The sequence below is a fragment of the Homalodisca vitripennis genome, chromosome 1, assembly GCF_021130785.1.
Source record: "Homalodisca vitripennis isolate AUS2020 chromosome 1, UT_GWSS_2.1, whole genome shotgun sequence".
In the NCBI taxonomy this organism is placed as follows: domain Eukaryota; kingdom Metazoa; phylum Arthropoda; class Insecta; order Hemiptera; family Cicadellidae; genus Homalodisca; species Homalodisca vitripennis.
Window position 1 is genome coordinate 161,632,776 of NC_060207.1, and position 13,279 is coordinate 161,646,054.

The following is a 13,279-nucleotide window of genomic DNA, read 5'->3' on the forward strand; positions in this document are numbered from 1 at the left end:
ATTTTCTTCAATTTATGAACGTCTCTATTGCAGAGGGATGATCTTAAAGATAACATTGCAGTTTACCTTGAAAGTGTTATGCTTTATGAGGGCGGTTTGATAAGTCTGATTGTGAAGAAATATTCATCGAATCAGGGAGTGTCGACCGTTGTGACAGACTATTTTACAGTTTGACAAAGCCTACTTTGATGATGGGTTGAAAAAAATTGGAAACTTGCTGGACCAAGTGCCTTGCAAAGAGACCATGTCGGGAAATAAAGTGAGTTTTTGCCTTTAAAACATTATTTTATTCTATTTTTACCAGACTTGTCAAACCACCCTCTTAATTCAAGTTTATCATGAAGGATGTAAAATTGATCCCTTTGTACGAGGACTATTCACAAAGTAACAGACGTTTTTGAATGGTGTTGCAGTGGACAGGGATACAGCTACCATCTTGGTGTCAAACACTGACATTCAGTATGCATCGAGCTGTAGTCGTTCACGTTTTGTATCTCTTACTTTTCTCACTGTGATAAAAATTAAAATGTGTTCTGCAATTGGAAATCCTGGCACTTCTAAAGTGCATTCAGTGATAAGGTTTTTGTTGGCAAAAAACCATAAACCAATTGAAATAAAACTCCAACTTTGTGAAGATTTTGGAAATGAAATTTGGCCACACCAGTGTTCATGATGCTAGTCATAGCGTTTGGCCTAGCCTAGTTTTATGTTGAAAATCAATGACAGTTTGTGAAAATTGCTGTTTCACAATGACTGAACTCATGGAGTTTACATCATGAAATTGTTGAAGGAAGCTTGGATACCACAAATTTTGTGTCAGGTGGTTTCCAAAAATCCTTAAGGAAGATCACAAAAAACAAAGACTTGCTGCATTGTTAACTTTCCTTGATGAATACAACAAACATGGAAATGAACTTCTCTATCATATCGTTACTGGTGATGAAACATGGGTGAAGCATGTCAAGTGTGAAACAAAAATGCAGTCTTTAGAATGGGGGCACAAACATTCTCCAAAAAAACCAATAAAATTTCTCCAAACTCTGTCAGCGAAAAAGATTATGGAAACTGTTTTTAAGATGCTAAATTTTGATTATGGTTAATTTCCTTGAACGAGGATCAACCATCAACACAGAGAGGTACTATGAAACAGTGCTGAAGTTACGGGAAGCGATACAAAACAAGCGTAGGGGAAAATTTAGCTCAATGTTGTTTTTCCATGACAATGCACGTCCCCATACAACCAATCATATACGACAGGTCTTGGATGATTTTGATTGGGAAGTGTTTGATCATCCACCTTATAACCCAGATCTGGCACCAAGCGACTACCATCTCTTTCCAGCGATGAAGACCTGGCTTGCAACACAGTGCTTCAATAGTGACGCTGAACTTAACGCTGGTTAAGATCTCAGGCGGTAATTTCTACAAAGCTGGAATCAAAAAAACTTGTTTCACGTTATGATAAATGTCTCAATTTGAATAGGGATTATGTTGAAGAACAGCCTAAAAGTGTAGCTTTTAAAAGTATATAATAAAATGTTCTTATTTCAGTTGGTTAATTTTTTATTTAAAAACATTTGTTACTTTCTGGATAGCCCTCGTACATTGGCTTCTTTGTATACCAAATAAAAGGAGTTAATATAAAGCCTGCAACATTTCTTATTGTAGTGAAGAGAAGTCTTCATTGGTTGATCTGACTCCATGAAGAATTTACACTTCATTAATGTATTACGAGTATTGCTCAATGTGAAATACACTAACGTGAGTTGTGTGTTTTAACTTCTTGACAGCAGTGCATCACCTGTCGTAAAATGCAATCCTGCCATGGTTCTCTATTGTAATGAGATTCTGGTCCATGTTTGTTGTACCACCATAATACCATATCTCAAATGTAACACAAACAATGCAAGCTAAGTATCGTCCTTGTTATTTCATATCCATCAATGTGTCTCGTTTGTTTTATGAAAAAGATACTATAGCTATGTGTTTGCATAAATCATTCTTCAATATGAGGTTTCCAGGATTTTTTATTTACAGTAAGTCCGGGATATTTTACATTTCTATCCATTACAAATTCTGATAATCCTTTGTATAGATTATATCTGCTACAAAGCTAAAACTAGAAGAAATAATTTAACTAGTTTGAGTAAGGTGAATAACAAAATTAATGTACAAGTTTTAAACAGCCATCATTTTGAATCCAGTTAAACTATTTTCTTTACTTTTATCTTTAAGTTAGGTTTCATCAAGAAAAAAGAAAATAATATTATGGTCATGACTGTCATCCATACACATCAGTTCCAAACTGAAAACCTTTTCAAATACCTATAACAACTGTCACTAATACCCTTTAAGAAAAACCAGAGAGGCCACATTAAATATTTTGTTTATTGGGTTTCTTTTGTTTTAGCAAATTTGAAATAACTATGTTTGACATATAGATTTAAAACAAATATTTACAACAATATAAGAATTAAATATGTGTCTTTCTTTATCTAGATTAGTGTATATGTCGGAAGAGCTGTATTTTCTTATACTGGAGTGAGACTCCTTTGAGTCTGCAACTGAGTATATGCATCAAAGTATTTTTTAATACATACATAATTATTTTTTATAATTATACATAGAAGTATCTGTTTAATTAACATGGCAGCCATTACCTTTTAAAAGATTATGTATTATGATTACTTATTTACAATTTATTTTGATTATTTGGCAGTCTTCAACCTGGAAAAATACAAAAAGAAAGTTTTATTATATTTTAAGTACACCACAAACTCAAGAATTAACTTTCAAGTCAATTCTTATGCAATCAATGTTCTGAGAAATAAATTAAAGCATGCTTTCCAATAAAACAACAGAGAATTTTCCAAACTTCCTTCCTTGGATGTGTGGCTGTATGTTGATGTTTAGACTAAAATTTGTCCACACAATACCTCATGAACAATTTGACATACAACAGAGAAATATAGCATAAAAGTTGGTCTATTGACTAGTAAGACAAAGCTGGAAGATTGGATTTTTCACTCTATCCCTTAGACTGAAAGTAGATACATTTTGACTAAAGTAAACATCCAGACTTATTTATGTATATTGATTGAGGCAAAAAACAAACTCAACTATGATGCCGGAAATATATTAATTTGAACTTGAAGTGCTCCTATGCATAAAACTGGAAATAGTTTCCAGAAATTGTTTGGTGCGGATTGCTTAATTCTTTGAATCGAGGAGTAAACTTACTCTTGTATATTCAACTTCTGTATGATTACTACATATGTTCACTGTACAGTCTTTTTTACTGTCCAGAAAACCTTTGTCAACGACTAGATTACTAATACAGGATAAACAAAATATTTTTTCTGGGTATATACATGTATTTAAATATAAGTTCACTATATTTTACATAAGTTGCTTTATTATAAAACTATTATATTCTGTCAACAATTACTTCATAGTATTTTTACATATCATACAATAACAAAATTAATAATTAAATATAAATATACAATTATTACATATAGACCATTACATTCTGAATTAAATAACTATGTAATAATAACACTTCTAGTTAAATTACTAAATTCATATTTTATGATAAAATATAGTTGTCTTTTAAATCAAAAGTAATACAGTCAAACCTACATCTCCAAAATTAAAGTTGCAGTCATTCAGAGATATATAAGGTACAAAGCATAAGCAACTATTGAATCATCTAAATACACTTAAAAAACTGACTCTTAATATAAACATAAAAACTGAACTAATAAAAACTAAAGAAACCATGAATTTAGAAATTAATTTAGGTAAAATTTTAAATATAGAAATCTTTAATATGACACATGCAAAAGGTAATTCTTAATTTGTATTGCAGTAATGTAAATGGTTTTGAATGAAAATAAACAACACATTCAATTAATGTATTATAAATTTAATTTCCAATTAACTGGAAAAGAGAGTCCTATAGTTTACATAAGAAATTGTTTTTTTTTATAATATAACTGTTATATGGAAAGTAAGATCGCAAGGTACCCTCCAGGAGGGTTCACTTCTGGCTGGTTTATACCTTCCAGTTGAACCCACAATGGGTACAGCAAAAACCGATATGTCACTTAAATCTGTATATTTTAAACTGTATATTTATAAATGATCAAAGTAATTGACCTAAATTAACTATTCTTAATAGTTATTTGTAATAGTTCTCATTGTGCTATAACTACTGATTTTTGTTTTTTATTTTTCAATATTAAAATCAATTAAGTTTGTGTAAATTAAAAACATAACTTGACTTTGCCTACTCAATGTAAAGTAGTCAACGGTAATAAAATTCTTGATTCTAGGTGTGTATGTAATCTCAATTTTTGAAAGGGTGGAAATTAATGGTTGATGCACCCTATTGTGAGTATGTTCGATGGAGAAAATTAAAAAATATGTTATCTGTTTGCAATTTGACAATTAACGACCTGCTTGAGCTTCATCAGAAAATTTGGTTCAAGAACTTGTAACCATGTAGAAACTTCACATAGCTGTAGAAGAAATCCTTGTGATATACTGACAATGGTAGCATGTCTCCTTTATGAAAAATTTAACCATAAAAAAACTTCACAGAGCTACAAAAAAGAATCAGTAAACTAACAATGGAAGCCTGTCTCCTTCATGAAATTGTAACCATGTAGAAACTTCACAGGGTTGTATAAAGGAATATTTGTGGTATGCTACCCTAGATGTTTCACATTCCTGATATCGCACCTGGTAACTGTCACCTGTTCACTTAATTATAAAGAACATGCTGGTGGAAAATGCTTTTTCAACGATGACAAAGTAAAGAACTTGCTGATAAAGGTAGCAAGAGGCTCTTTTAACAAGGAATTTGTAAAAACTGTCACACATATGACAAAATGTATTGAGTTAAAAGGGGATTATGAAAAAAAAATCAAATTTTTAAACAATATTCTATATAATTTTTATTAAATTGTATTCATATTTTGTAAGGTTTTTACTACAAGGTAAAATACACCATACCACATGTCATATCAGGTGGTTGCGAAATTTCAAACCTATAGCTAGCTCATTTCATTCTTCAGACAGATAGACAGAAAAATCAAACAAAAAAGAAGTTAACATGAAAATTACGCATCATAGAACTCATTCTTGTAGAAATTAAGTTTCATGCTAAATTTAAAATTTACATTTGAAATTTTCTTCTAAATACCTTGCAACATGACACACTCCGATTTGTGTTAAATTAGGTTTCATATCAGCATTTAAATAATAAAAGTGTACTTACGAAGTCATAATAAAATTAATTTTGTGTACTGCGATAGTTAGGTGACATTTCTAATATCTCACATGTTTGAATTTCTTATGGGTGTGCTGAGTTTGTTTATAAATCTATTTATTCTAATTTTTTCTCTTTGCCATCAAGGTTGCCACTGGTATAAGACCAATGTACTACAAATATTCACTAGAATAAGCTCACAGAGTGACATGTACCATCATCAAGCTCAGTGTTTCACATATATAAATGAAGCTTCATGCACAATTCTATAAGTCAGTTCGTTTTTGATATATCACGCCGACAGCCAGACAGACAGAAATGTAATTTTACAGCCCCACAAGTGATAGGTTTTGTTAAAGTTTGGACAAAAAAAAGTGTAACCTCACTTTCCAGAAAACGCTATTACTTCATTTTATTTTTATAAATCTTTATTTTACAGAATGTTAGTATTAACAAACATTCACCATTTACAGAAAAAATTTTATCTTGCTAGAGAATTAATTTATAAAGGAAATTAAGGTTATTTACTCAAATGCCAAATAAACTGAAAAAAGTATTTTCTATAAAAAGTAATCACCTATTGTAATAGATTACTATGATATTGATCACGATTTTGAGATGTTTAGATGATGCTTAAAATCAGAACAATTTTATGATAACGTTTTTAGCTTAATGATGATAAACTCATTGCAGATTACATAATTAAGGTATGACTATATAGAATTAATTTAAATGCCACTTCTCTTGTTTTGTAGACTTTCAAAAAATTCAATATTTTACCATAAACAATAATAAACAAATTTTCTTGAAAATAAACATACTTTTAAGTTGATTTAAATTTACTTGCAGACATTGCTGACTATTTCACACTATACTTTTATATGTAGTGGAGGCTACTATGTTTGACAACATGAGCTAATTTGCCATTATTATTGTTTGGCCGAGTTAGCAGTACTAAATGTATCTGAGAACATATGATGACAGGCTTCTATTTTCAGACTCCCTCATTGACGTCTGACACTACAAGAGTTAAGGTTAATAAAATTATCTTTTCGTTATGAATTTCAACTTAGTACAAAATCTGGTTGTCTCAAAGTTTTCTATACAAAGGTTTTTGATACGTTCATGCCTCACATCTTGGCTGTTTAAAAGAACTATGACTATGAAGAACTATTTTCGGAGACAGCCATATTTACTTTAGGAGGTGGAACAAGATGATGATACAGTATTAGAATTCTGTTAACACATCTGTTCATATGTAAGGAGGTTGAGTGAATGAAAAGGATATTGAACTGCCCTTCTACCCATCTTGCAATAAATTGCACATTTGGTATTGTTTGCCTATACAGTAAGTTATTATGAAAATCATTTGTCATTTTGAAGACAAGAAGTGAGTAATTGGTGAAATTAGTTACTCCAGCTAAATTTGTACTGAAGGCACCACTTTATATCAATTTTATTTTAATCTGCTATAAAAATAACACAAAACAGGTTAAAAATTGAGATACTTAATAAAAACATGAAAAAGTTTAAATTCATTTTTAAAGTAAACAAAGTAGTTTTAAATTAAATAAAAATATATTTTTATATCAAAAGTTTAGGACATTATGTTTAGCAAATTGGAGATCTGTACAAACAAAAATGTTTGTGTTGCACAAGTAACCAATATTTTCACAATGTATATTAAATTGTTTTAAATGTGGACAACAATGGAATGGACAGTTTACAAAATCCCTTATTAATACTAAACAATAACAATGTTTGTATAATGATAAAGGTTATGGCTTTTTATTACTAGTGTAAATGGCCAAGATGTTTATGATACAAAAAACTTCAATTTGCTATAAATTCATTTGTTGTATATCATCCATATTAATCAACTAAATATGAGAATGAATAAGTGATATTTGCAGGAGTAATTTTATTTTACACTATGCATTTATATTTATAGCCAGTATAATTTTTTTAACTGTCCTCAATTTAAAAAAAGGAAGCTCAAGTATTAGCACGGTCATATTTTTTATTTACTTACTGATGAATAATGAAAAATGTACTTAAATTTCATGCTTTGTTACAATAATAACCTTATAAAAATTTTAAATCAACAATTACATTGGAAAAATGTTCTTTTTTTTAATGCAATGTTTTCAGGCAAGAGATGACATACAAACCATTAGATTACATTTTTTGTTACTAGAAAATGTACACTATAGCAGAGAGTTAACTCACTGAGTTCATTTAGTATAATGATTATCATTATATATTCACCCATCACAGTGGATAGTACAGTGTTAATTATTAGATTCTGCATAGGTTATATAGAATGCATTATTATCATCATGAAATAAGAAAAATCAAACAAATAAATAAAATTGTAAATATATTATTATTTATGATGAGAAATAAATGTATTTTTTAAGTACGACTAATAATATGAAAACGATAACAGTAATATCTAGTTTAAAAATAAGGCAAATACCTTAGTTGCTACGCTCATAGAACCATTTTGATAACTTATTAAAGCTCCTTATATTGATATAATATTTAATACTAATCTATGTAGCACACTTGGTCTCTTACAGCTATTTCTTTTTATATAAAAAAACAAGTATAGAACAATGGTTTTAGCAAATTAATAGTAGTAACATTTTTAAAATTACATAAAATGGATACTAGTTATTAAAGCTAAACCTACAATAAATAATATTTAGTAAATAAAATTATTCAATCAGGCATATTTAACAATAAAATTAAAAACTGTTGGTAAAGTTAAATATTAATGAGAACATAAACAAGAGTGGCTCCATTAGGTGGGCTGTGTAAGAGATGCTTTGGTTACTGAGCTACATGGTTACATGGTGTCTACTAGACACGCTTCCAAACACTTCTTCCTCACAGTTATCACTTCTATCTCTTACCATGTTTTTTACCATGCTGAGTATTTACGAAAATTGTGCTTCAAAATTTGGTTTAAATAGAATTATACATTTTAGATTACTGATATGGGTTTGTGTTTTAAAATTTTGTTGGTTTTAACTTTTGAAGAGATAATTCTTGTCATAATAATGCAATGGTATAATAGAGTTAGTGAAAATAATTACTTGTCTTCTTCACCCATTAAGCCATTTAATGTTGTAAACATTTAGTATTATTGTAACATCTTGTTTTACTAGTTCCAACTGATTCAACCTTTTTTTGGTAAAGAAAAATAGTGTATCGTAAGCCCAGTTGGAGAAGTGAACAGGCAATGCTTTTGGAGATATTCTAAAATGCACTTACTATGTCAGCACAATTTAGGTGAAAAAGACAAGCATAAATTGCAGTAATTTGTAACCAAATGTAAATCTCAGTTAATAAGGAAAATATATACAGAAACTATTTCACTACTCAAAAACTCAGTGAAATAAAATCGTGGAGGATCTAATCATTAGAAGTCCACACCTGACCTTGTCCTCCTCATGCAGAAATTTGACATTTCTTAAAAACAAAGCAATCTCAAAATAAAAATTAATCAAGACACAAATAATAAAAATATTTGTTAAACGACCAAATGAAAACCGAATGCCAGATTTGTCGTGGTATCAGACGGTGACTCCCACCTCTCCCAAGATATCAGAAAGGCGCTGTAGGTGCCTCTGAATGGCGCTGGGGTCTGTCTGGGGTTGACTTCTGTGGATTAGTTGGAAGGCGTTCATATACTCCAGCTCCGAAAACTCAGGACCAGTTTCCAACACTCTATTCAGTATGTCCTGAAATATAACAGAGATAAAACTAGAATTGTGTACAAAACTGTGTTGGGCTTAGTTTCAGAAATAATGTATTCATTGAATTTACAATGAAATTATTAATTAAGTATAGAGTTATTTTGTATTACTCAAATTCAAAACTGAACTTAAAGATGTGACTTTAGCTCTGTTTTTAACTCTATATGGGGTTTTTACACTCTGTTTTATATTGGTACACAATTTTTTCAAAGTTTGCCCTTGATGCTGAAAAACAGAAAATACCAAATGAGACTTTTGAAAAAAAATCTGGTATTAACTGCAGTAATAGCAATCTCTTTCCTTACAAATGATTATTAATAATGGAATACTTTTATTTTTGTATGTGTAATAGTATTTTAGAAAATCATAACAAACATCCACATTTTTTCTGAAAAGTATGATGAGTAATATTTTGGATATTCGATTACAGTTACTGAAAACATGCACTTACATATTAATTATTTTAAAATTAATTTTTATAACAAACACACTGACAAAACCGTACCTCAAAAGTGTGTTTCATCCCAGAATTTGGAAAATTCAAAACAACTGAAGGATATTACATAACTTTTAAGATTTAACCTTATTATTTAGGTTAACAAATTATGCTTAGAATAATATGAAGAGAGGTTTTTCATTATTATTGTTTCAAGTTAACTTATTTGGACACTGGTCTTTTCAATTTTTGTAAATATTTTTGAAAAACATTTTCAAAAAAATAAAATGTTTAACGTTTTATTACAAAAATAAATGTTACACAGCAGTTGAGATTAAATTTCAGGGTAGAGAGGACCTTATAATTCTAACTTCACCTCTAAATAAAGTAATTATTCTTTTTCTAAGTTGACTTAGAAAAAGAACACTCACATTACACTGCAGCTTAGAGTAATGAGGTTGCAAATTTTTCAGTAATAGGTCACGGGTTTGGTTTCCTCTGAGATCAATACAAATTTTCCAATGGGTTTGGATAACTCTCTTTAAAAATATTTAATACAAACCACTTAAAATGCCATTAGCATTGAAAGGTTTCCTAAAAATATTTGAGTTAAGCTGTTTAAAAATCTAATAATGTTCATATTCTTGCAAAATAACCAACTAAAATTCCCTTCCATATTTCACTGGCCAGTATGTTACAGACAATGGTTTCAATGGTTTATGCACCTCAGGTGTAAGGTAGAAAAGCTGGAAGTAGTGGTTTGCATGGTCTAAAGCAACCTCTCTCGCCATTGTTATATTGGTCAGAGTCTGCTGCATAGTGAAGATGTTACGGCACATTCTATGTATACCAGACTCATCTATTGTGTCCAGGAACTGTGATGAGCTCATCAGGATCTTCGCTATTAGATGGCCAAGCCCTTCAAATACATACTGAAACAATATAGATTAAGAGATTAGTTCTTAGCCCTACCATGACCATGCAAATATAATTGTAAATACTCATTATTCCTTTCAATAACTTCATAATAGAATTCACCATAATGGAAACATCCTAAATTATGGTTAAAACTATATTTATAAAACAAAGTTATTGCTTTTTAAGCCGCAATATAAAGGCTATTGTTGATTGTAGTACAGAAGCAGAATTTTTTAATTATTAAACAAAAAAAAAACACACAGTATTTGACTATGCCAGCCAGCTAAATCAATAAAGAATGGAGATCTTAATTCCATTACATAAAAATCTAAGGGACATTTGTTACAAGGAATCCTGAGGATCTATGTCCATAAGGTTTCAAATAAAATTAATGTTGTCAATTCACTTCAGAATTACTGATAAAAGAGAGAGAATGACACAGTATAAGAAATTGAAACTTTAACTTGATTGAAAGTAGACTAGGCTACCACTATTGTTAAATTAGTGATTAGAGTTAAGAATACTAGAATACTGAGAACTGATATTTAAGCGCTATTAACTGAAATCTATCAAGATTCTGGGTGACACAAAGTTTATAGAATTCAAAAGTTGACCAAATTAACAATTGCTAGTAAAGTAAGATTAACTCACACCAACATCAATGCCTCCTCTTATCTGTAGTAGTGAACAAGAAAAATGTTATGGGTATCTTCCTTGCCCAAACACTGATTTAGTGAAAAATAATATTGAACCGAATCACATTCTACAATTGTAACATTGGCCTGTACAGAATGGACATCACGGATATTAGTGTAGTTCTCTTCAATTACATAGGATTATAGGCTGAAAAATCTTGCTTTCTGTTGTAATACAGTAGGCACAGTCATTTCACTTTATCTTGGCCATATGGTATCTCAGAGTGTATGTTGGCATGTGATAATTACTTGGCATTCACCCCTGGAATATTTTCCTGTTAAACTTATGTTTGCTGAATAAGAAATACTCTATAGATATGTATATTTTAAAATCATATTTACGCAAAACTTAATGTCTGTTGATAACAACATCAAACTATCCTATTTTATGAGGATATATGTCATTTTTACTAATATATACTGAACTCATGTGACACAATATCAGGTACACAAGAAAGTATTATTAAAAGGCAAACTCTTATCAATGCCAAAAACAAACTTTTGGAGTGGTGAATAGAATAGAATAGAATAGAATATAGTTTGTGTTGACAATTAATTTAACTGTATTGCACAAGTCAAAATGTAATATTTATAAAGATATTCTATTATAAGTACTCATTCAATTTGTAGAGATGTTATGCCAGTTTCATATCACTGCAGGATTTCTGTTTAATTCGGTTAAGGTAAAACCATCAAGACATCACTAAAAAAAGTAAAAAACATCAGAGCAGAAAACTCTGAGGTAAAACCCACAAATTGCAATCATGTGCAGAAAAGTTAAGAGAAATCTTTGAAATCATTGTTTAAGTTGGCAATACAATTGGCCTTCACAACCTCAACTGTAAGAGGAAGTTACACCTTATATTCAGTTACAGTGGTATCAAGTGCGGAGACTTGAAGAGTGTGGTCAAATCTTTTCATGGTCAAACTTAGTGCATAGTGAAACCCCTGTAACGCCACCACCAAGAATTACTTGGGGAGTAGTTTATCCTCTCCATCCACATGAACTCTTATAGAATAATCTGTAAATGAAAAATTCTATCACAAAAACCTAAATATTGTGGATTTGAAAGGAGTCCTTATGAAAAACAACAAAATAGGCATGCAAAATATCCGCCAAAAGTTCCAAGTGTCTCCTTCATGTAACAAAATCGATTGTAATGTGTCCCATAATATCTAGACTTGGTGACAGGATAAAATTTAATACTGAAGATTTGTTTCATCAGCCTATCAACACAGCTAAGATCAGAATTTTACTTAAGATTCCAAACAACACAGTAAAATGCACTTTACCACATTCTACCTAAAATACATAATATGTAAATGAGTAGTTACCTTGGACTTGCGAGGCTGCAAACTGGATGTCATTGCCTCATCAATGGAAGTGAGCACCCTGCTGAGTTCCATGACCTTGGGATCAGGATCCTGCGCCCCCCCCCCACCCCCCCCCCCCCCCACCCCCCCCCCCCCCCACCCCCCCCCCCCCCCACCCCCCCCCCCCCCCACCCCCCCCCCCCCCCACCCCCCCCCATTAACAAATTAGGTATTTACATTTGAAAAACGTCGAAACGACATCAGTACCAAATGTGTATCTATGGAAGTATTTATTGAGAAATGGCATATGTTCAGGCCAAACCAAAATGAAAAACGTGAAACCCCCTAATGTAATACTAAGGCATATTTAAAGTACGACAGTCTGTCCAGATCCATTGACGTATACAAGAGATACACATCGTAAAATACAGTCTTTTAGCTTTAGATAGAGCTCAAAAACTATGTAGTAACTTCAAATGTGACTTGGAAAATAAAAACAAATTAAGTTACATTGATGATGTAATTAAAATGCTTTCATATGGTAAAAGATTTTATCTTAAAGAGTTGCTAATTTACAAAAGACTATTGATTCCAAATTAATAGCTCAATGCCACCCAGGGTTTTACAAAATTAGACTAATAAAATTCGTCCAAAATTTAATAGTAACACCAAGAACAAAGCAAGGCCATATCATATCATTTAGCAACTTGTGAATCTTAAAATGTTCATTTGCTTGATTTCCCAAAGTCAATGTAAACAAATTTCATAGCAGATTATTTTGGCTCAATTAAAAATACCTCGAGGACAAGTATGACAGGACACCGATTCGACTACTAAGCACCAAGACTTAGAAAATTGTCGGCAACCGGATGGTCTC

General features: G+C 30.9%; 1 protein-coding gene across 1 annotated transcript; it reads right to left on the minus strand.

Moving 5' to 3' along the window:
* Positions 1–2,009: 2,009 nt before the first annotated feature.
* LOC124375229 (exocyst complex component 4-like) lies at positions 2,010–12,512 on the minus strand. The gene is made up of 3 exons (XM_046833365.1): positions 12,424–12,512; positions 10,201–10,407; positions 2,010–9,024 (listed from the first exon to the last, which is right to left on the minus strand). The coding sequence occupies exons 1-3, from the start codon at positions 12,493–12,495 to the stop codon at positions 8,857–8,859; spliced, it is 447 nt and encodes a 148-aa protein (XP_046689321.1). The 5' UTR covers positions 12,496–12,512; the 3' UTR covers positions 2,010–8,856.
* Between the last annotated feature and the right edge of the window lie 767 nt (positions 12,513–13,279).